We start from the raw sequence: 25,393 nt of genomic DNA on the forward strand, positions 1-25,393 counted from the left end.
TTGATTTTGCTTCAGAAAAATTAATGTTCATTACCTCCAAACATAAATAACTCAGGGTTCTAGTGTGCTGAGTCTTTACTGACTTTCCTTAGAAATAGAAGAGAGAATGAGAGCAGAATGGCCTCAAGCACCAGGAAGATAAGACCACAAAGAAGGAAAATGATCCAAAAGAAGGGAAAATCTTTGCCAGGGTCATATTCCTGCCATTCAGGGGAGGCAACTACCTCACTGAGTTTCCCCTTGACAACACTTTGGCACTCCCTTGGCAGAGGGTGCTGGAGCAGTGGGTTGAGATTTGCTTTCAGGACTTTGCTTCCCAAGCAAAACTTGAGCTGTTTGCAGTTATAACGGACCATGAACAATTCATCCTGGATCACCTGTGCTGTGATATTTCCACGAATGCATCTTCTCCCTAGGATCCAAGAGGCAGATGAAGAGAGGAGGTAAGAACTACTCTTCAATGACAACCCTAATCCATCCCAAACCTAAACTCTGACTCTAAACTGAAACCTAACTTCAACCCAACTTTTACCAACTGTAACCTCAACTTCAAGCCTAACACTATCTAAAAACCCAGCCTAATTCTGATGACAACCAATGAGCAAACCCAATCCCAACTTCAGACCCAAACTCTAGTCCCATATCTAACCCTAAATCCAACCCCCATGTCCCATCAGACCATATCAGACTCCCCATATCTAACCCATTAAACTTCTAATCAAACTCTACAAATCCCACCAGACCCCTAATGCATCAAATGTTTAACCCTGATCCCATATCTAACCCCAACTTCACCTTAATCTTTATTTCAACCTGAAGCATAACTTAAATGCAATCTTGATCTCAAATTTACTTCAAAGCTAATCCCATTTTTGGCTTTGGCTTTTCAATTTTATATCTTTAATCTTAATTTTTAATCCCATTCTCAACTCAAAACTCAACCCCAACCCCAGCCTGATTCCTAAACCTAGCTGCAATCTCAATCCTACTCTCAAATCCAGTCACAGTTCCAATCTCAACCCTTCAGCTGGCCCTAACAATTGAAAAGTTCTCCTGCCTCCCCTAAGTCAGTACCCAGGATAAATTTCCTTATGTATGTTGGCCATTTTTAGCCAGGCTCAGGAAGAGAAGTGGTTATGTCTCCCAAAATCTCCAGGGGATGGGACAAGGGCATTGGCTCATGAATATAGAAAACCACCCATGGCACAGGCAGAGAGTGCAAGAACAGAGGGCTTCAATTCCATCACTGACAAAGAATTCTATTTTCTCACTTTTTTCTTTTTCTTCTTTTCCCCTCACTCTTAAGTAGCTTCAATAGAATATAATACAATAAAGAGAATTTCAGAATTTCTTTATTGACAATATCAAGTACCTTTCATTTGAGCCCAAAGACTTATTTCTCTAAAGGCCAGAAAACATTCTCTAATGTGACAAGTCTTCCCACAGCCTCCTCCTCAGTTGTCTTCACCTTTCTATATCCTAGTTCTCCTTACATAACCTTATCCTCTTCCCCCAGAATCTTCCTCTGCCACAACCTCCTCTTTTCAAACTCCTTCTCTTGGCCACAATTTATTCTTTCGCTCTTTTTTACATCCTCTCCCCCTTTTCACACAATATCCTTCTTTCAGACTATTTCTCTAATTTTCTCCTTCCTCTCATTCTATTCTCTCCTTTCTCCTTTTGTTTTCTCTCCTAGAAAACTGCCTTAAATATGAGCTGGTAACATAATGAATAGAAGTGGGCCTGCATTCAGAAAGACTTAAATTTAGATCCAGTCTCAGAGGATCACTAGCCATGTGATCTAGGCAATCATTTAGCATCTTTTTGCTATAAACAGATAAAATGGGGATAATCTTAGCTCCCACTTCTCAGGGTTGTGGTGAGAATATTTGTAAAAGTACTCAGCACAGGGCCTGGCACATAGTAGGTGCTGTGTAGATACTTGTTCCCTTCCTGTTTCCTTCTTCCCTCCCCTACACAGAACATCCAGCATGTATTTAATTGGTACCCCTACCTTGAGATCATCCTCATTTTGTCTTAGCTCTAGTCCCAGAGAATTCTTCTTCTTGACTTACTTGTACAGAAGTAAAAAAACACTGAACTCTATAGGGCTAATATTGGGGAGCCTGGGGAAAGGGGCCAGAACCCAAAGCCTCCACTGACCTTTTTCCTGGTTGGCTCGTGACATTGCTAAGTCCCGAGCAAGGAAGGAATCCACAAAGCTCTGGACAAGGCTCCTTGGCAGGCTTCCTGCTTGGTATCTGGTGACTACATCCCGAAAGAAATCCTTACTCACCTCCTGAGACAAGAGAGAAACCGGAGATGAAATGCCTCTCATCATTTCCTCCATGTTAATTCATCAGTGGCCAGAGTGAATCAATCACTCAATAACCACTTATTAAATACTTATTATTAAATACTTATTATGTGCCAGTGCTAAGTAATGGAGACGCAAAGATAAAAAAACCAAAATATTTCCTGCCCTTAAGGAGCTTATATACTGCTGAGGGAGATATATATGTAAATATATACATATATACACATATTGCAAGATAAAGTGGGAAGAGAAGCACCAGCATCGAGAAGGATCAAGAAAGGTAAGAGGTGTAATAGGTGCTGCTTGAGCAGAGTTTTGAGGGACACAAGGAATTCTAAAACTTTTTCTCATAGGTTAGGCAGTCTCTTATTCTCAGCCAGCGTCCCATGCCCAGCTACCATCCTCCTTAGGGACCTTACCTCATTCACCATCTTCCACAGAGAGGAGTTGATGTAAAATGCCAGAGGTCCAAGACTCCAAAGTCTGTGAAGATTCCAGGATCCAGGAGCCCTGCATCATAAAGAGAAAACAAAGAAAGGCATGGGGGATTTGAGGAGGGAAGTTCCTTTGACTGTGGGTCCTGGGCTCTTATGTTAGTTGGAGGCAATTGGTGCAGGAACATGAAGTATAAGGAAATAGCTTGATTTTTGTGAGCTTTATAGGTGACCTATGTGATACGTTGAATTATTCAGTATTTTTGAGGTGATAGGGACCCTGCACCTACTTTGTATTCCTTTTTTGGTTCCTATGAGCAGAGCAAGGGAAAATTAATTAACTCATTGTTTCAGTAAGAAGGTGGGCAGTACTCCAAATTTGTCATGTGATCCGAAGGCTCCTTAAATGACTGAAAATGAGCCTGTGATCGAAGACTGGACTAAAGAGCTCTGACCAGGGTATCTGAGTTTGGCTAATCCTAAACCATAAGGGCTTATTTGGATAATAAGTGCTAGTCTTGTCTGACGTTGGAGAACATGACAGAGGAACCAGCAATCTAGAGGAGAACACAGGAAACTGAGTTCGGGGAGGATAACTTAGAAAATTAATTATTGTCCATCCATTCTAGAACTAGGTAGCTTTCTTTTTCATGTTGTTAGGCATATTACTTCTGAATTACTGTACAGTTATCCCTTCCACATCATGACTTTTCTCATTGTGGTTTTGATATATCATGGGATCAATGTAAGAAATTAAATGGGAAATTTTTTGTGGAAGCTGCATTTGACACAGAAAGTTTAAAAACTCAGAAATGAATAATATATATTATTGTATAATACTAACATTTTATCTTTTAACACCATAATAATAGTATTGTATAATATCAACATATTATATCTTTTAATACCTTAATAATTTAGATTTCCTCTGGTACAAAAGGGAGGGCCAAAAATTTTTATGTGGATTTTCCAGGTTGCAGGGGCTCAGGGACCCTAATTGCTATAATGTGAAAGGAATAAATGCATTCTCTTTTACTTTTAAAATATATATTTAAAATAATTATGTGGTGTGGAATATGCAGCAGATAGAAGTAAGCAGGCAGAGAAAACCTGGTTGTAGTAATAGAAGAAAAAAGAGGACAGTAATTAGGAATTGGGTCCAGCACATCTCTGAACCCAGAGTCAAACAGGTCACTGGATTAGGAAGATCAAGGAGCTTTGGGCCTCAGTTTGAGGATTAGAAACTTATGAAAGTTGAGAATTTTGCAAAAGATAAAGCCCTAAGGGCTTTTACTGTTCCTAAGAGGGAAATTTGGTATTTGCAGAAAAGATAGTAATACTCTTAAATGTAGCATTGTTATGTGACCAAAACATGGCCAGGACCTAGGGTAGCCCTGAATGGAGCCCAAACTCAAAATCCCAGAACCTCCAAATTGGAAGAGACCTCAGAGATCACTTAGTCAAATCTCCAGTTAGACCCTAAGTTCCTGAAAGATAAAAAGGGAATGTGACATCTAATGTACCCTCTCAGGGGCTTACATAGACCTGAGCATATTGGAGGCCCTCAATAGAAATCTGCTGAATGAATAAGTGAATGACTAAATGGAAGAGCGTGCCAGAGTTTCTGTAGCTTGCTGATCTCTCTCCAGGTGAGGCAAAAATTTGGAAATTGTCCAATGAGTTTTCTCCTTAAGATACAGCTAAGTCAAATTTTTCAGTTTCCTCCCCCTCTAAACTAAGGGGCCACCATATAGGTAGGAGAAGAACTAGAAGAGAAGGAATGAGTACCTAAGGGAAGGCAATGATCAATAAAATTAAAGGTTATCAAAATAACTGTTAACTTCAGGGAGGGCAGTTTCATTTGAAGCCTGGAAACTGGGTTTAAGACGGTTTGGAAGAGAGGAGATAGGAGTCCTAATTATGGACAATGAGTTCAGTCACAAAAGGGAGAAGATATATAGCAGGAATAGTTGGATCAAGAGACCGTTTTTAAGGATGGAGGAGACATAAGCCATCAGGAAAGCAGTAAGGAGGTAGAAATCACCAAAGAGGGTGTAGGGATCTACTGGAGAAGGTGGGATGGAGCAGCATCCCAGGTGCATGCAGACAGGATGACCTTCGTGAGGAGAAGGATCACTTTTCCATAGAAGACAACAGTGAAGGAGGAGATAGTGGGGATGATGGCTGAGGGAAGTGAGATGAGGAGGAGGGGAGAAGGGAATGAGGAGTGTTCCTAGAGGTAAGTACAGACTGCATTAAAATAGCCACATTTGCAGTTTATACACTCTTGTGTCCAATTATAGGCATTTGTAGAAGTTCAGGTGTGAGTCTAAGAATGGAGTTAGGGCTCATTCTTGGGACCATTATGGTTTGATCTGGGATTGGAGAACAGAGTGAAACATAAAGGACCACATCAGGATCAAGTCTTGGCTTTGGATTCATTATTATCAACACACTAACCCAAGATTCTTAATCCTTTGCATATATATCGTGGACCCCTTTGGTACTCTGGTATACCCCTTTTCAGAATAATGTTTTTAAATGTATAAAAAATACCCAGAATTACAAAGGAACTCGTTGGTATATAATATATAATTATATATTATGACATATATAATTATTTGAAATAAATATCCAGTTTCATAGACTCCATAATATCTATCCACAGAGCCCCCTGGGCAGGGGATGGGTACAAGCTTAAGACTCCCTGCTCTAACTACTGGGATAACCAACCATAAAACCACCGATGTTCAATGAATCAGCTAAGTTTCACATCCCTGTGTCCCTTGGCACACTTCTGATTTGTCCTGAGAGAGTCACAGAAGGTCAGAGATAGAAAGGATTTTGGCACCGACTTTCTAATTATACAGAACAAGAAATAGGGGCCTGGAGAGAGACGGCCACATAGCCCACTGCTGTTTGCTAAGTGGGTGCTCTAAAGCAGACCGTAACTGGGAACCTACCCCAGCCATGTGGCCCCGCTGCGAAGGAGAGCATTGAGGGCATCCCGCTGTCCTGCTGTCAGCTGGGAGCAGCGCTTCAGGTTGTCCAGGATGTGGGGGTCTGACTCCAGGATGACCGCCGGCTCCATGTCACAGACCAAGCCACCCAAAGAGCTCAGGTCCTCTTTGCTCAGATTGGTACCAGGATTTCCCTGCAAAGTCAAAAGGAGTGTAAACAGAGGAATGAGTTTTTCTGGGCTTAGCCTGTACAAAGGCACGAATGTCATGTATGGGGAACACCCACGGGGCTAATTCAGCTGAAACATAGAGTACAGCAGGGGAAATAATGCGTAATCATCCTGGAAAGGTAGGCAGGAGGCAGGCTTTGGAAGGTTCTGAAATTTCGAACAGAAGAATTTGAATATTACCCTGAGGGCAATGGAAAGTCACTGAAGTTTCTGGAGGGGGGAGATACATACTCTGCATCTTCTGCCCTAATAATATCAATGACACATTTCTTCTCTGAACCTCAGTTTCCTCCTCTGTCAAATAAACTAGATGACCTCTCAAGTCCTTTCCAACTCTAAAATTCCACAAATACAATAATTAAGGTTCAGGGATCACATTGCAAGTCAGTGGCTGAGCCAGGGCTAGAATTCAGATTCTCTGACCCTGGCCCAGGACTCTTTTGGCTGCAGTCATGGTTTCTCATTACAATTCTCTTTCCTTCCCATCACCATGCAATTTTTGCCCTTTGTCAGCCTTTATTTCCCCCTTCCTCCCACCTAAAGGGGAGAAATGTCTGTACCAGACAGGTCAGGGACATGTTCAATAGCTCCTTCTTCTGAGCTGACAGTCCAGACAGGAGGGTAAGGTTCCCCTGGGAGGCTCTGCTGATGAACTCCCGGCATTTGGCTTTGTCCACGTGCCTCAGGCTGTCAGAAATGAAAATCATTGTGAGTGGTCACACAAGTCCAAAGTTTTCCCCTTCTTCCTCTCTCCCCTATCTAGCCCACACAGGAGAATCTGGGCTGGGGGGAAGCTGTGTCCTAGGAATATCGAAACACAGAAAGAGCTTCGTTGATAAAAAGTTTATGGCAAAGTTTGCTTAGGTCTCACACCCAAGTGTGGAAGACAATGAGCTTTCCATTACTGGGAGAGTTCCATTAGAGACTTGGTTATTTTCCATTAGGGAGATCATTAGGGAGATGAAATTAGATAATTTCTGAGCTGTCTTCCAGCCCTGGAAATTTATGATTTTATGACTCTATTCCTTTTCTGTTCCAAAGAGGAACTGTCTAAATACGTAACATAACAGAATGGAAGCATTTTAAACACTGTTATAGGTAGGTAAGAGATAATTGTGGGGAAAGACTGGGAAATATTTCATTTTGACCCTCTCTTAATACTTCATCCATCCATGGGTAATTTGGTTAAGTTCTCATTAGATGCAACAGATGTAGTGTTAAACTTGGAGTCAGGAAGACTAGAATTCAAATCCTACTTCAGACATTTACTAGCTGTCAAATAACCACTGTTTGCCTCAGTTTCCCCATCTATAAAATAAGGATAATGATAGCACTCACCTTATAGGGTTATTGTAAAATGCTTTGTAGATCATAAAACTTTATATAAATGCTATTGATATTATTATTATTAAACTGATCAGAGGACACTCACTCATAGAAGAGCAGCAGATCCGGCGGATAGTCAGCAAAGTCATTTGTCAAGTTATGGAGAGCCAGGAGGTTTGCCATACAACTCAGCTAGAAGAGAGAAATAAGCAGTGGGTAGGGGGACAGATGTAGCCACTCCATATCCACCAAAGTGTATGAACAAATCCCGACTCTAGCCTGCCCCTAATGAGCAGGAGCGCCAGACCAGGGCTGCAGGGGTTTTAGCCCCAAATCTGTTTCTCAGTAGTCGGATAAATCACTCCCCCTCTCATCTGCCCAAAGCGGGGGGTCACCAAAATCTGGCCTGTTTGGGCCGGCTAGGCTGGGGAGAGCAACATCTAAGGGGACAGACTCTATGTGGAGCTTCCCTAGCTAACTCTTCATCCTTCTGGGAGCTCAGGGATCCCAGCAGAGCACTGGGAGCAAGGAGGGAGCAGGCGGGGTGTCCCAGCCCCAGATTTGAAGGGGAAGTGAGCCAGAAAAAAACAGCCTTTTTTTTTTTAGCACTTAGCAGCCAGTGGCCCCCTGGAAAGGAAACTTGGCCCAGCCTGATGCCCAGGGACCTTGCCTCATAGGATCTTAGCTTGAAACCTGAGAATATTCCTTGGCACATCTCTACCTGAGGTACATATTACCTGGCCATGTCATTACCTGAACACATTGCATAACACGGGTGAGCTCATTACCTGGTGTACATTGCCTGAGCACATAGCATCTGGCACAATCCAGGCTGGCACACTGAATGCGTGTTACCTAGCACTTTTACCATGAATGCATTATTCACCTCAGGTAAGTGCGTACCACGTTATTAACACAGATGTGGCACACAATTGCCTGGCTACATTGATACCTGGATATAATACCTTTGCCATTAACATATTATTTGGCATATATCTCCCTAAGATCACACTTAATTGGCACTATTAAACCTTTGCCTAAATATATTACCTGGGCGTAGCTAGGTGGTAAAGTAAAGCACTGAGCCTGAAGTCTGGAAGACTCATTTTCCCAAGTTCAAATCTGGCTGGTCTCACATTTTTATTATATATAAATTGTATTTATTTATATTGTATATTATATATTTATTTTGTATATAAATTTATATTGTATATAAATATCTGTGAACGTGTCGTATTCTCCTTCATCTTCTTGATGTCATGGACCTTTTGGGTCCATGTGTGAAGCTTGTAGGTCCCTTCTCAGAATAATGTTTTTTACATAAATGAAGAAAAATTTAAATTTTTTTAGAGATTAGTGAAATGAAAACTGTAATCTTTTTCTCATCTAAATTCACTGATGCTCTGAAATCTATTCAAAGACTCCATAGGAGTTTGTAGATCCCAAGTTAAGAACTCTGACCAAATAGATGTAAATTCCTCAATGACAAGGACTGGCTGATTTTTGTATTTGTATTCTCAGCACCTGACACATAGTGGGTATTTAATAATGCTTGTTGATTGATTGTACATATCCTAGGACACTATTACCTGGGTATATCATTCCTAAATAGGCCATGTTATTACCCAAACACATATTATGTGACACTCCTTTAGCTGAATATTCTTTATCTGGCGCATCTTAATTTGGGCAGGCTGTTCCATCATTCTGTCTGAGGGTCTGTGATTAACAACCAGCCATTGACAATTACCTCTTATATCCTTTCATAACAGGGAAGGGGACATAGCTTAGTCCAAAGGGCTCCTCACTCATAAAAGGATGGATTTCTCATCCCATTTTCCTCTCTCAGCTGGGGTGCATGTTGAATCCCCACCAACCCTCTTCTTGAACACCGTGAGAACAGCATAAGGGATTCAGAACAGCAAGAATTAAATTTGCTAAGCATTCAACAAGATTATTTCCCATGTGCAGGAGTAGAGGAAAAGAAAAAAAAGGGGAAAGGAAAATAATTTATAAAATGAATCCAATTAACTTGGAGATAATTAGGTATAGAGAGCAAAGTTGTGTTGTCACAAGCAGATTATATAAATTTTAAATGCAGAATATATATTAAACATATGCAAATGTAACCCCGATCCATCTACGAGAGTGGCTCTGCCTACCTGTCTGACATTTAAGATGGCCTTCTGCTTCTGCACTTCCCTAACAAGGGAAGAAAACTGAGCCCGGGGTAGTTGGCTGACCTCCTGGCACTGGAAACCTTGTAAGATGGAGGCAGAAAGGCTAAGACAAAAAACACAATTAGGGTCATTGGGATCAGGAAGACCAAAGAAGAGAAAGTTTGAGGATGAATTCCATCACAGTCAGCAAAGGCAGCAAAGAGTGAGAGCAATTCCACAGATCAACCACTGTTCTTTTCACTGTTCATCTATGGGTGAAGCAAGAAGAAAGGATTTGGAGCTCTAAGTGTGAGAGATACAAGTTAGACAAAAGTACAATTTCTCAAAAAAGAAGAGATGAGACACACAAATAGGGAATAGTTCTGGTATTCTTTCTTTGAAGATCACAAAAAACCAAATTAACGGCATTGAAGAAATATACTCTTCAATTTAGGTTCAAGTCATTAAATTTAATATTAATTTATATCCAAGGCATTTCTAGCTTACAGAGAATCCAAATTGTACAGTTCTCCTTGCCTTTCAACATGACTATCTCAAGTTAACATTGATTGGGAATGGAAATGAAAATGGAAAAAAGATCATAATATATTAAAATTCAATTTAGGGCTAACATTCTAGAAGAGTGACTATTCAGTTTTTTCTTGAACTATTTCCTCTTAAAAAGAATTCCTTTCTCTGAGCAATATATGAACCTTGAATTTCAAAAGGGAAGATATTGTCCCTAGGTGGGTAAAGTCACTAATCACCCAGAGAATGGGAACTCAATCATCCCAATCAATCAATCAAGTTTGGTTTCTTTTTTTAAGAAAATATTTTATTTTTTCTCAATTACATGTAAAACAATTTTAGCATTATTTAAAAAATTTTTGAACTCTAAATTCTCTCTTTCCCTTCCTGCCCTTGAGAAGGCAATTAGTTTGATATGGATTATATATGTGTGATTATGCAAAACATATAAGCCATGTCATGAAAGAAAACCTAACGTTTAGCTTCCAAAGAAGGCTCTAGCCTTTATTCTTCCTAATTTCCAAAGGGAAATGTCTAGAAAGGAGAAAAATATCTGGAGAAATAGTATTTATTAACATTTTTTAGAGAAATAATATTTTATTAACTAAGATTTAAAAAAATTATTTTAAAGCTTTTTATTTTCAAAACATATGCACAGATAATTTTTCAACATTGACCCTTGCATAGCCTTGTGTTTCAAATTTTCCTTTCCTTATTCCACCCTCTCCCCTAGATAGTAAGCAATCCAACATGTTCTACATGTTAAAATATATGTTTAATCCAATATGTGTAAACATTTTTATATGATTCTCTTGTTGTACAAGAAAAATCAGATTAAAAAGAAAAGAAAATGAGTAAGAAAACAAAATGCAAGGAAACAACATCAAAAAGAGTGAGAATGTTGTGAGCCATCCTCAGTTCCCACAGTCCTATCTCTGGATGTAGATGGCTCTTTTTATTACAAGATCATTGGAGCTGGTCTTAATCATCTCATTGTTGGAAAAAGTCCATTCATCAGAATTGATCATCATATAATATTGATATTGCCGTGTACAATGATCTCCTGGTTCTGCTCATTTCATTTAGCATCAGCTCATGTAAGTCTCTCCAGGCCTCTCTAAAATCATCCTTCTGATCATTTCTTATAGAACAATAATATTCCATAACATTCATATACCATGACTTATTCAGCCATTCTCCAACTGATAGCCATCCACTCAGTTTCCATTTTCTTGCCACTATGAAAAAGGCTGCCACAAACATTTTTACACATAACATTTAATTTTTAAGGAATTTAAAAATATTTCTGGGAGACCAATAGAGATTTTTTTTAAAGCATGTTTACATAATAGAATTACAGATTTAAGAACTGGAAGAAACTTTAGAGATCATCTAGTACAATCTCTTTATTTTTCACTCAAAAAAAAAAATGAAGGCCCAGGGAGAATGGTTAAATTAAATGGTTTGCCCAAGGTTGGAATGAAACAATGAGAAAAACAGAACCAGAAGGTGGGTCAGCTGACTTCTACACACTCCAGGGCTCTTTCCAATATGTCTTGCTGGTAAATGACTTGTTAAATTAAAAATCAGTGGTCAAAAAAGACATTCCCTAATAGATAAGTAGTCTCAGGATGAGAACACATAGTTGTCAAAAGTTGCAGTTGTCAAAAAAAAATTTTGAATTGTCAAAAGAATTGCAAGCCATTAACAACCATGGGGAGGGATATTCCAAATCTAATAAGAGAAACACAAACCAAAACAACCCAGAAATTTCACCTCACACTCAGCAAATTGACAAAGATGGTATGAGATGAGAATAGTACATGTTAGAGGAATTATGGAAAGTCTGGCACATTAAATGGTGGAGCGTGAATTAGTATAACCATTCTGGAAAACAGTTTAGAACTGTGCAAATAAAGTGAATGAAACGTCCATATCCTTTGACTCAGTCAGCTTCATTTTTAAAGTTCCTACTATGTGCTGGGCAATGTGTTAAGTGACAGACCTAGAGATTTACTCTTAGTCATATACCCCAAGGAGGTTTTAGATAGTTTCCCATAAATATCAAACTACTTAGAGCAGCATTTTTGTTGTAGCGAAGAATTGGAAATGGAGGAATAGCTAAATGAGTTGGGCTACATGAATATAATAGAATATTCCTGTGTTGTCAGAAATAAGGAATATTCTGATTAGAGAGAAGCAAGGAAAACCTTACGTGAACTGATCACAAATTGAAGAAGAGTAGTCAAGAAAACAATATATGTAATGATTACAATAATATAAATGGGAAAAGTAACCACAGAACGATAAAAGATGAGCAACTTGACCCTATAGAAGAGATATGTATTAGTATTTTCACCTTCTTTGGTTGATGTTTGTTTGTTTGGTTTTTTCCTTTCTCATGTTTTTTCCCCTTTTGATCTGAATTTTCTTGCACAGCATGTTTAGAAGAATTGCACATTTAACCTATATCGGATTGCTTGCTGTCTTGGGAAGGAGAGGAAAAGGAGAGAGAAAGGAAGGAAAATTTGGAACACAGATGAATGTTGAAAACTTTCTTTGCATGTATTTGGAAAAATAAAATACTATTTAAAAAGTTGGTCTAAGAAAAAAAAAAGAAGAGATATGAGAATAATAGCTATCATTTACTATTCACCACACTGTGATAAGTGCTTTAAAATTATTATATCATTTAATCATCCCTGAAAGGGAGGTGCTATTGTTATCCTCATCTATAAGATAGATAAGGAAATGAGACAAATATGAAGTAGGTGACTTGCCCAGAATCACATAACTAGTAAGTATCTGAAGCTGGATTTGAACTTTGATTTCTTGATTTCCTGACTCCAGGCCAGGACCACCATCCACTGAATCACTTAACTGAGAGAATACATCTCATCTTCTATTTACAAAGATAAGAGGTTCCACAGGTATAGAACCTATGTCTAATATGTTAACAAAAATGTCTAATGCACTAATCAGCTTTTTTCTTTAAAAATATTATAAAGAATAGCTCTTTGGGAAAGTGAAATTTAAGTGATATAAAGTCACACTACCCAAAAGTATAGCTGGAAACAGTCTGATTCTGGCAGAAAGACACAATTCAAGTACTAAAACTGAAGAGATAAATTAAAAACAAAAATAACCAAAAAAAACCCTTTTGCTAGCACCAAAATTCATCATAAATTTAGAGATACTGCCCAAAAGGAAAGAATAACTAATAATCTGAAGCACATCCTCAAAGTAAATATACTTTCCATAAGGAATATATGAATACCTACATGAAATAAAGTAAGAGATAAAAAATGAAATAAAACTATTGGAGGAAAAAATTGGGAAAAGATTAAATAGTTCTGAAGAGAAAGTGGCAAAATTTCCAAAGACATGAAGTCCTTGAAAACTTGAATAGAACAAGCAGAAATCAATTACTCTATAAGACAACAATATTAGAAAAAAAGTAAAAGATTAAAAAAACAGAATAAAACATAAGATATCAAATATTTTTAAAATTTATCTGGGAAACAGGAGAAAGAGAGAAAATTTAAGAATCACTGGACTCTCTGAAAGTTATAATTTATATGTACATTTTATATAAAAATATATATTTGGTATATAAAAAAGATGAACATTATATTTCAAGAAATCATCAATGAAAATTGTCCAAATCTATCAGAACTACAGGGCAAGATAAAAATAGAATCCACCGATCACCTCTTAAAAGGAATGTGAAGAGGAAGAGCCTCAGGAATGTCTTAAGCCAAAATTTTTTACTCCCGTATCAAAGAAAAAATACTGTAAACTTTGAGAAAGAATTAGTACAAGTCTCACAAACTAAAGTTAGGTTTGTGCAAGAGCTGGAAGGACTCATTATAAATAAGAACAGATTTTGGAATGTAATATTATAAAAATGGAAATATTCCTGTAAGTTTATAACCTAGATTAACTTAGTCTAAGAAGCTGAGCATAATCCTATAAAGGAAAATAATTGAGGTTGGATTTGAACTCATTTCTTCCTGATTCAAAATCCAAAGTTCTATCCATTGCACTATTATGCTACCTTTAAAGATAAAGATCACAACCTGCTTATATTGTGGTACCCAATATATATCCTCCCATAGGGAGAATATGTGGTCAAATAACTTGTTAATTCATGTTAATTAATTAATGTTAATTCAACATGCTGGGGCCATCCTGGGGTTGATGGTGCACAGAATGACCACTAGTTGTCTTTTAGAGATGACAGCTTGATTCATTTTCTTTTACAATTGTATTTGTTTGTGAGCATCCTTATTCCATGTCTACTTTGTAACTTCCTGTTTATAATACTTTATGACCTATTCACATCCACCATGTGCTCCTCCTTTGCCTGCTGGATATTCTTCATCCATGACTTGCAATTATACAACATTGCCAGAAGTATATTGGGTACTGTTAGGCTATTGATAGGGAGTCTTTATTTCAGGGGAAATGTGATCATTAAAATCATTTTACAGATGCTCAAAGGTAATCCCTCCTCTCTCTTCCTCCCCTTCAATTCTAGACCCAACTCATTCATTGAAATGTCTGTCCAAGAAAAATACATAAAGTTCCATAGGTTGTTCATCTGATTGCAAATTATAGCCCAGACAACAAGCATTTTTCGTCTCCTCAGTCTTTCCTATGTGAATAGTAAGTACAACTCTTTTGAATTATCACGGGATATTATTTGGAGGAGAAGTCATGTTCTGGGATGTGATGCTAATAGCATGGATCCAAAAGGGGAAAAAAAGGAGTGTCTGATGGATTTCATCCCTTTAAGAAATTTAGGAGAGAATCTATTTGAAATGCAATTGGAAAACATATAACAAAATAAATTTAAAAATAGAATACAGATAATGTTAATATGTATTTTCTAAGTCAATATGTGACCTTCAGGGATCTTTATGTATTGTTAAATGCCCCCAGTTTCAATTTGAGTTTAATGTCACTGCTCTGATTGTGGTGAATATTTTTATTGGACACAATCTATCTCCTTTTATTTGTTTTTATTAAGAGGCTTGATAATTAGCTTATCTCTGTCATTTATTTCTCAAGAAATCTCATGTAATTTTGACTCTGATATGGGAGGCACCTTGTTGGAGAATCTTTAAGATGGTATTTTATCTCATCCAACTAAATTCTTTTTTTCTGATCAACAAAGCTCAGAGGGATCTTGTATTTACCTTTCAAACACTTGTGTGATTGTAAAGATGTGATCTACATATTTGCAAACACTTGCCTATTCCCATCTGATACAGAACATTCTTGATGCGTACATGGATTATTTTCATAAAAATTTTATATAAGAAAGCAAGAAGCCGGTTGATAGTTACTGAAGTTCTTTTTTGGATAATAATAAAATCTGAGGTGTTTTTTTCCTCATGCCTTTATTATCATCCCGTGTTGACTATCAGTCTCTCAACGTCCTTGACATTGTACTTCTTTCAGCACAGATCTCTTCTATATAACATCTAGTTGCTTTTTCCATCTTTGTTTTCCTAAATTAAAACCTTGTTCTTGTATAACAAATACAAGATTGTGATCAGAATCCAAATTGTAGTGGTTTCTCTGCCCTTTATGATGAAAAGAATTTGTTATAAACACTGTTGCCTAGCCTTCCAGTTTTGTCTGTTGTCCTTTCAGGTACACCCTTAAATGCTCTTGGGATGACTTTGCTTAATTGGATCTCTCACCAAAATTTCTGGTTTTCCTTCTATTGTTTATCATCACTTATTGAAGCAATATTGTTCAGAATCTTCCACTGGCCTTCTCTGTAAAATTTCACAAAAGAGTTTATATTCTATTTATATTTAGAACTTGTTTTGTTCTGGCCTTTCACATATCTCAGATTGATAAAATATTTACTGGCTAAGATAGCTTTAGCAATGACACAGAATTGTTTTAATCAGTATCAATGCCTTTTCTGCCATCCATTTTGGCATCAATAATTCTAAGTTAGGGTAGAATTGCACATCACAATTTTTCTTATATTTATTCTTTTTTCTAAGTTTTATATTAATTCTTATCTTTACAAAGTTGGTAAATTGACTCTACATAGATCATTCAGAAATGACTCCCAATCAATATTAATTATTGCAAAATTGCAATTAAAATCCAATCAATTTCAGTTTTTTTTGATAATCTAATTGCTTGACCTGTTCAGCATCTCCCAATTATTTTTCTTGATGGGAGTATTAATGCTGTATGAACACGAGCCTCTCGGTAGTTTACAATCTTTGACCTTAGTGCTGAAGCCTATTTCCCAACACATTTTTTGCTGCCCTCACATATGCCTACTTTAGGATTGAAACCATGGAGGATCTAAGGATATGCTGATTTCATTTGGAGGGCATTATGAAACTCCTCCCTGGAAGAGATGTTGCATAAGCTACAGTTATTTTCATGTTTGTCTATTAGAAAATATTTATCCTGACTACTGCAATACAAGATGACTCATGAAATATCTTATGCCTTTGGATATAGGATAAAAACCAAGCCTGCCAACCTTTTTATCTGTCTCTCTAAGAGAAATCTGTGTGCCATCCTTTTCCGTCCAGCTGCAACTTTCCTTTTTTATGAATGCATCTATAGTGAGAATGCCGACCTTGTTATAATTAACTTCCTTCAATAATATGCCCACTTATTGGTCACTGGACAAAGATTTCACATTTAGAGTACCAGCAGCTCACTTTGTTTATCAGTGACCTATAAACTATGAATCTCTTCTACCTTTGCTGTAGAAATGGAAGGAGACTGCCCAGGACCAAACATTTCGCCTTTATCTCTGTTTTCTGGGTTGGAGTAGCCACAGAATTTATCGGCAAGTGGCCATTAAGTAAGGGTGAGCCTATCCATACTGAGCCAGGCTGACTGGTCCTCAGAAAGCAGACACAGTCTCTTGCCAGAGGTAATTTCCAGGATGGCAAAAACGGCCAGAGCTCTCATTTCCTCAGCATAGCCTTTGAGAACCCAGGATTAGCACACACTATAATGAAGCATTGGAGGAAATGGGGATAATTAGCTTTAAATCCACTAGTATTTTGAAGAGTAGAGAAATAATTACTGGGTTGTGAGCTAAATGCTCTGACACACCAAGGGAGAAAGAGCCTCTCGTTTAGTGGTAGCTACCGTCTACCACATCGTCAGGACCTCCAGGTATATATAAAAGCGCCCAGGAGAAAGTAACCTTCTCTAAGATGACTTGTCATCTACTTTGTGTGTACTCAGGAAATGAGTTTTTGATACATAGAACTGTCTTTTTATTTAGACCAAGGGCTCTTCAAGGAGGAGTTATTTATAACAACGCCTCCATATCATCCCCAAAGCCTTGTCCATTCCATCACGATGCTCACACACCCACCTGATTCCAATGGTTCAATAGAAACAGCACTAGCTTTGGAGTTGGATACCTGGGTTCAAGTCCTGTCTCCATCCCAGCTGCATGGATCTGGTCAAATTATTTGTCCTCTGCCATACATTATCCCCCATTATCATTCTCTCCCCCCAGTCAATGAGTGAGACTGGACCACATCATCTCTAAGGTCCAGGGTTCTGTGACTCTGACTTCCTGCCCATCTGGTGCAACATCCCTGAGTTTGAATGAGCCAGTATAGAATCCTTTGGGTTCCTCTTTTTTACTTTCCTCATTGGCCTGAAGTTCATCCCCACCTATGGAACCAGATGGTCTCTCTCCCAAGGGACTGTTTCTATCAAACTCACAAACAACTAATTGCTCCCCTGGGGTTTTCCCTTTCTCTTCCTCTCCCTGGGTTGCTGACGTCTATGTCTCTTTCATTGAATCATCCAAAGAAAAACACTGATTTCATCCTTATCAGAGAGAATCTAGATTCAATTGCTTCATGCCCTACCTAGCAGGGAGCACCCAGGCTTTGTCTTGTCCGGCTTGGCCCTGACCTTGGGGACCCTTGCCTTAACTTGGGGGCTTTATCCAAGTTCATCCTGGCCCTGCCCTTCAAAACTTCCTAGTTCTGAGGGCCACATCCAGCCCAGCCTATTCCTTTTCCCAGGGCACGTCTGGGGAGTGTCGAGGTTCGATCGTAATGGGGTACTCACCGGGCCACTTGGCTGCCCACGCTGGAGGCCAGCCCTTGCTGGAAGAAGCCTGAGGCCTGAGGAGAAGAGCAGTGTGCAGTCAGAGACATAAGAAGGACAAGGCCCCGGGGCACTACGTAACCTGGAACGAAACCCAGACATGAAGAAAGACAGGACTTCTTTCTAAGTAGTAGCTGTAGCTACCCAGGACCCCATGCACCTTGAGGTCAGGTGGGCCGTTTCCCCTCAGTGCTCACCCTAAAAATCTCACTTACTTTGGGAATCCTTCCTTGGTCCCACTCAACCTAGTCACTCCATCACCTCATTTTTCCAGGACGCTTTATGGTCTCCCGTAGTGTTCTGAGCACGTTTCTTTCTGTCCAACTTATATATATATATATATATATATATATATATATATATATATATATATGCTGCTTCCTTCCATAGGACAGGGAGTCCCTTATGCCCTGATCTCAGACTTTTCTTTTTTATTTCTCTTATCTGCTACCCCTTTGTACAAGGTAGGGTTTTGTAAACAATAAACACTCATTATGTGTTGTGGACTGAAAGATCACTAATGGAATCTCTCTCCCTTCTCACTAACAGGACATAGAAAAGGGTCAAGGAATTATCTGCCACAGAGAAAAATCAGAAGGCCATCCCCATGGAGAAGTATCAACAAGATCCCACCACATCCTACCATAGGGAAAGGGGAGCTGTCCAACATGGAGAAAGATCAATGAATGATCTCTTATGGAAAAAGATGAATGGATTGCCGGTCATGGAGAAGGATCAGTGTGTGGTCTTTCATGGAGAAGAGTCAGTGAACTGTCCTCTATGGAAAAGGGTCAGGGGGTCTGCCTTTCATGGTAAAGGATAAAAAGATGGCTCCTTTATGAAGAAGGAAATGATCGTCTGGTCCTTCTTTCTTGTCCACGGGAAATAAATAGTTATTCACTTCTTTCTTTGGAAGTGGCTTCCTGACCCTTCTCTTTTTTTTTTTTTTTTAAATTATTTAGTCATTTATTTATTCTCTGAGGCAATTGGGGTTAAATGATGTGACTTGCCCAGGGTCACACAGCTAGGAAGTGTTAAGTATCTAACGTTACGTGTTATATGAATTCACATTCTCCTATCTAAGTGTTATGTGAATTCAGATTCTAAGACAGGTTCTCCTGACTTCAGGGCTGCTTCTCCATTCAGAACTATCCAGCCATCTAGCTACCCCTTGACCCTTCTTCTTTAAGGAAAATTACCTCACTTTGTTCCATGGATAGCATGCGCTTCCCTGACCTTAGTCCAGAGGGATTGCTCCCTGATGCGTTTCCATTTAGGACAATCCCCCAAACCTTCTCCATAAGGTTCTACCTCTCTTTTCCCCACAGGTGGAGATTTATGAACAAGTGGGCATCTGAAGATTACTCCTTGATCCTTTTCCATAAGGGGGATTCCCCCTTGAAGGGCCTGTGCCTCAATGCCGCCCTGGAGGGCAGTCAATAATTATCTGTCCTCACAGAGAAGGATCAAGGTGTTATCCCTCATGGAGAAGGGTCTCAGCCATTTCTCCCGCTGCTCCCAAGGTGGCCTGGATTTGGAGATGCTGGGTTAGAATCTGTGTGAATGGTGACTCGTTACCTGTGTGGAGCTGAGCTAAGTCCCTGGGACTGTGAGTGCTCATCTCTGCTCCAGGAAAGCTCCAGGGTACCCCTCCTCTCCTTGAACCTCGGTAATGCTATTGCACCTCGGTCTGTAGGCTTGTGCAAGATTGGCTCAGGCAGCCCTGCAGCCAGGCCTCAGACCCACATGACCTGCCATAGAAACTCCGCTGCGTCAGCCGGGACACAGCACCCTTTGGGGAGCTCCCTTATCTCGTTGGGGCCCCTCGGGGACCATTTAGTAAATCACTTCTTCAGCACTCCAGGCATCCCTGGGGACCCAGAGGATCTGCCTCAACAAGACTGAGGGCCAGGAGGAAAGAAGCAAAAGGACTGGAAGGAAAGCAACCTTCTTTCCTTCTCCCCTCATCCACCCCTCAGGGGGTCTAGGACAATGCAGCCCTCCACCCTCAAGCAGAGGGCAGTCTTGTCATGGGTCCAGAGAGAACATCACTCTTGTGTTTACTAAGTCATTACTGAGAAAATAGAAATGGGAGCCCCTAAACCATGCACATGGATCCCAGCAGCATTCCTCTCGGCTTAGAAAACCACACAATAGCATCATCTATGTTTTGTTGTCAGTTAATTTACTTAGTTAAATATTTCACAATTACCTTTTAACATGGTTCTCAGAGTTCCTGGGGCAGAGATGCCCTAAAACTTAAAAGAACTTGGTCTCAAAGGCCATTTAACTCAGCTTCCTCATTGTATAGAGGAGGAAACGAAGGCCCCATATAAGTTAAGTTCCAAAATCATGGAAAGAGGGAACTCTATATCTTCACTTCTTCCCTTCTCCCATTGGCTGGGTCAAAACTGATCTTCAATTCATCATCCCGGCCCTACATCTGAGAGAGATGGACCCTACGGGAAGGTCAAGAGCACTGGGTTTGGACCTGAACTCTGGTGCTTCAAACCTATGTGATTTATATGTGCCCCTCTGTCAGGATTTCCTACCCTGTAAAGGAGGGCCGCACATCAACCAGGAAAGCACTTTGTTAAACTTTAAATCAACTAAGAAGTGTGAGCGAGGGTTATTACTGTTGTTATCATTTTTATTTTACTGAGAGTCGACTTGGTTTAGTGCAGAGAGACCTAAAAGGGGAAATTAAAAAACCTGGATTCTTCCCTTAGCTCTGCCACCGACTCATGATGGCATTAGAGCTTTCCTAGCCCTGTGATTCAGTGTCTTTATTTGTAAAAAGGAAAGAAGTAGACTAGAATTATATAAGTGGAAAGAATACTGATATCTGGGTTCAAATTCAACCTCTGACATTTACTACCAGTATGGCTTTAGACAAAATCACTTAGCCTCCCTAGGTTAACCTTTCTTATCTATAAAATTAAGGGAGTTGAACCTGATGGCTCCCAAGGTCACTTCCAGATCAGAACCCATGATCCTATAATCTATAAAGTTTCTTCCATCATTAATTCCTGTGGCTGTGGTCCCTACTTCAAGCTATTGGAAAAAAGCTATAGTTCTTTTTTTATCACTGTCACTGGCGGACTCCCAGCCAAGCCTGGATTCCTCTTTCCCTCAGAGACTCAAAACAGAAGCTGGGTATTTGCCTCTTAATCCTAGTGTTTTTTTTTTCTTTTTAGGACTTCCTATTTGTCATACACACGGCTTGCTTTATGTATGTTTGCATGTTGCCCCCCCATTAAGATCATAAGCTAATTGGGGACAGAAGCTCTCTTTTGCCTCTTTTTGTATCCTTGGTACTAAACACAGTGTCTGGCACTGGTAGGCGTCTAATAAATGTTTATTGGATCAACTTTTGTAAAGACCTTTATTAATGAAAAAGAATTCTTGATTGAGAATCAGGAAGCATCCTCAGCACTGCCACTACCTTATTGAATGATTTTTGTCAAATCTTGTTCCCTCTTTGGTTCTCATTTTCCCCATCTATAAAATGAAAGACTGGGAAGTTCTTTCTATCTTTGATTTAGTGATTGTATGACTGGATGGTTTTGAAAGGTCTTTACCCCTCTAAAATTCCTATGAAAAATAGGCTAAGAGAGTTTAGAATCATTGAGTTCTAGAGCTGAGGGGTGTGTTACCAGGACATTATAGGCTAATGTAGACTTTTGCATTTATTAGATCTGTCCCTTCCTTCCCTTTTTCTCTCCCTTCCTCTTTTTCTTTCTCCTTTCTTTTTTCTTTGTTCCTCCCTCCTCTTTTTCTTTCTCCTTTCTTTTTTCTTTGTTCCTCCCTCCTCTTTTTTCTTTCTTTCTTTCTTTTTTTCTTTCTTTCTTTCTTTCTTTCTTTCTTTCTTTCTTTCTTTCTTTCTTTCTTTCTTTCTTTCTTTCTTTCTTCCACTCTCTGAATTTCTTTCTTTTGACAAAATAAACAAATTATAGTTTATTTTAGAATTTTGCTTGTTTTCTTAAAATTATCAAGTTTTACTAGGTTTTATATGTGACCAAGAAAATGCATGTAAAATTGGTTCTTATAGCTCAATGGATTTGTATATTTAATAAAAACTGTCATAAAATATTTGTGGTTTGTATGGTTAAATCTGATCCTTCCTAACCAGGTTTTGGACCTTGCTCATAATGCCATGAATATTCCCCATGGTTAGATTTCTCTCTGTAAGGGAAGGGCCCACAGCATTTCCCAGATCCATATGGCGCAGCAGCCTAAAGGTAAGCTGGGAGCAAAGTCTGTGTCCAGACACATCACCACTTGAAGGCTTTGTGTTACTGATTCCAGTGAAAACTGCCCACAAAAAAGCGTGGCATTGGAAGAATCCCATCAGACTCTTCCTTCTCCGATCCTCAACGTGGATCTTCTCACTTCCTTCCCTCCTTCTATCCGTGAAAGCCAGGCTTATTCCTGACTCTGTACGGCCAGGAATGCCCTTCCCCATGCCTGCCTTGCTGATATAAATCCTTCCTGTGCTTCAAAGACCCTTCAGCTCCTCCAGAAAGTCTCCTCATCCTCTTCCAGCTCACAGCAATCTCTCTCCCTTCTTATAGTTCTTTAGAATCCAAACCCCAGAGTTTAACACTGCCTTATTTTCTCATTGATCTCTGTATGTGAGTCCTGCCTCCCCGAGACTGTGAGTCCCCAAGGACAGAAGCTGAGTCTGTTTCTGTTCTGTCTCCCCCTGACTATGGACTCCCTGAGGGCAGGGCCTACATCTGTTTCTCTCTTTCAGACCTCAAGTTTCATGAGGGAAAGACCTGGATCTGTTCCTTTCTGCTTACCCTAGACTGAAAAAAAAAAAAAAAAAAGTTCTGGACCTGCTTTTCTTTATAAGCTCCCAAAAGACACATCTGGTTGTTTATTTTTCTTTCTTTGTTTTTTCTTTGTTGCCTCCCTTTCACATGGCCTTTCTGAAAATAGGGTATGGGCCTGTTCTTCCTATCTCCTTTCCCCGGCAGGTTCCAGGCTCCCAAGGGAAAAGGCTGTGATTTTTCCTTCCCTTCTCTTTTACAGTGTCCAGCACTGGACTGCTGGAGTACTAGGTGAAGACTGGGAGATTGATCTAGGTACAGTGAAAATGGATCGGGATGAATTGGCCCCAATTCTGACCTTTTCTGATAGTGCCCCATCTGCCATCTTTAGAAGAGCCTAACCAGCCCCTAAGCTTTGGTGGGAGGGCTCAGGCTGGGTCAGATCAGCAATCTAGCCTGATTTTAGTGACCAAACGAGACAAGACTGATGAGTCTGCTTCCGTCACCATTTTTCTTAAATGATCACTGAGGCGGGACTGAGTGCCTGGAGGCACTGACATTTTGGGAGAACGGACATCTTGGGGAGAGGGATTATTTGGAAAGAGGGATGCTCTGAGATAAGAGGTACACTCAGAGAAGGGATAATCTGGGATAAGCAATGGGATAGGATGGACACTCTGAGAAGGGGGATTACCTAGGGGAAGGGATAGCTTGGGAAGAGCAACAATCTAAGAAAGGGGATAACCTGGAAGAAAGAGAAATGGATCCACTAGAAAGAGGGATATGTTTAGAGGAAGGATAACCTGAGAGAAGGGATATGTAGAGATATCTTGAGAAGAGGGAAAAACTTGGAAGAAGGAATAATCTGGGGGAAAAGAATCTGGGGGTGGAGCAACCTGGGAGAAGAAGAATAAAAAACATAGTAGAAGAAATCAAATTCTAACTCTATTTTGAATTTTCCCTCTGGAGTACTTGGCTTCCCTGGAATCTAGAATAAGCTTAGATTTGTCTCTGTCCTCTTTTGTCCATCATCATCATTATCATCATCACCATTATCCAAGGTTCTACAGGGATTGGTCTCTACAGTCCCTGCCCTCAGGGAGTTTAGGGACCCATTGCTTGAGGCCAGGTGAACACTATCACCATCAACCCATCATCTGACTTGGCTGAGAAAAGATATAGCCTTGGTTTCCGGGGCAAGATAGGGGAGGGAGAATGGGGGCAAGTTACTTTGAGGATCAAGCCATAGTCCCCCACAGTGGGATTTCCCCCACTCATCTCCCTTTGATATAAGCATCAGACCTCACCTGTTCTGGTTCCCATGGTTGCTCAGTGATGGCTGACAGGTTGGCTGTAGTGAGATTGTCCCAGAGCAGGAAGGAACTGGGGATCAGGGGCACCAGCTCCGGGGGCACAATCTCCACAATTTTGGTGACGGGCAGCGCGTGAAAGACAATCTAGGAGGCAAGAGGAGGCAGATTCAGCTGTTATGGATATTTCTTGTCGCCCAGACATTGCTGTCATTCTGCTAATCCAGCGACCTCACATCTTCTACCCAGCGGGGCTCCTCTGAGAGCTCAACGCTCATTCCCTCCACGGCCTCATCCTTCCCCAACGGGGTGTGTGAGGTATGGAAGATGAGGGACTTGCCTGGGGTCACATAGAAAGTCAGATGTCAGATCCAGGATAAGAACCTGGGTCTCCTGACTCCCTGTCCCCCAGCTCCTACTACTGCACTCACCAGTCGCCTCGGGTGTCTCTGGGGAGGAAAAAAGTCCCACAAACAAATACCTGGGTTTTAGGAAAAAGGGATTAGGCAGGGAGGGAAAAGCCTGTGAGAATAGGCACCTTTCTCAATCACCAATTAAATCTTATGGGCCCCCAACTTGATTCACAAAGAGATGCTTATTTAAAAAATTAATGTACATGTATAACCAGAAAAGAAAACAATAAAAATATTTTTAAAAAATATTGTGGGCCTCAAGAGTACAATTTGTTTCTAGTCATCTAATCAGTTGGCCGACAAGTATTGATTGAATTAATGTGAAGTAATATGCAGGGTAATAAGGAGAACAATAATGACAATAAATCATAAAAATAATAAATAATTTAATAATTAGTAATAAAGGTAGACTTCCTGGACTTGAAATATTTACTGAAAGGAGGGTCTGGTGGAAGGAGCATTGAAATAGGAAATTAGAAAATGTATGCTCTAGTCCTGAATCTGCCCCTACTCTTGAGGGCCTCAAGAATACAATTTGTTTCTAGTCATCTAATCAGTTGGCCAACAAGTATTGACTGAGTTAATGTGAGGTAATATGCAGGCTAATAAGGAAAAAAAATATGGAACTCAAAAGTGAATGTTAAAAACCATTTTGCACATAATTAGAGAAAAACAAAATACTATTTTTAAAAAATAAAAATAAATGGTACTTGAGATAAGACTCAAAGAAAGTGAGAGATTCTGTGAATACTATTTTAAGGTCCCTTCATATTAAAAAGCATTGGATTTAGAGTTAGAGGACTGATTCTGG

General features: G+C 39.7%; 1 protein-coding gene across 1 annotated transcript in view; it reads right to left on the reverse strand.

Annotated features, from left to right (window-relative positions):
• The window catches only part of LOC100931991 (mesothelin-like protein), a 57,023-nt gene that overhangs the window by 17,232 nt on the left and 14,398 nt on the right, over window positions 1–25,393 (reverse strand). Inside the window, exons 11-19 of the mRNA XM_023497783.2 lie at window positions 24,167–24,316; window positions 18,046–18,101; window positions 9,430–9,550; window positions 7,374–7,459; window positions 6,502–6,628; window positions 5,715–5,905; window positions 2,737–2,827; window positions 2,164–2,299; window positions 225–412 (exon numbers count right to left, since the gene is read on the reverse strand). Of these exons, the coding sequence (XP_023353551.2) occupies window positions 225–412; window positions 2,164–2,299; window positions 2,737–2,827; window positions 5,715–5,905; window positions 6,502–6,628; window positions 7,374–7,459; window positions 9,430–9,550; window positions 18,046–18,101; window positions 24,167–24,316 (1,146 nt within the window). The remainder of the gene's footprint in view (window positions 1–224; window positions 413–2,163; window positions 2,300–2,736; window positions 2,828–5,714; window positions 5,906–6,501; window positions 6,629–7,373; window positions 7,460–9,429; window positions 9,551–18,045; window positions 18,102–24,166; window positions 24,317–25,393) is intronic.

The sequence above is a fragment of the Sarcophilus harrisii genome, chromosome 1 (assembly GCF_902635505.1).
Source record: "Sarcophilus harrisii chromosome 1, mSarHar1.11, whole genome shotgun sequence".
NCBI lineage: Eukaryota > Metazoa > Chordata > Mammalia > Dasyuromorphia > Dasyuridae > Sarcophilus > Sarcophilus harrisii.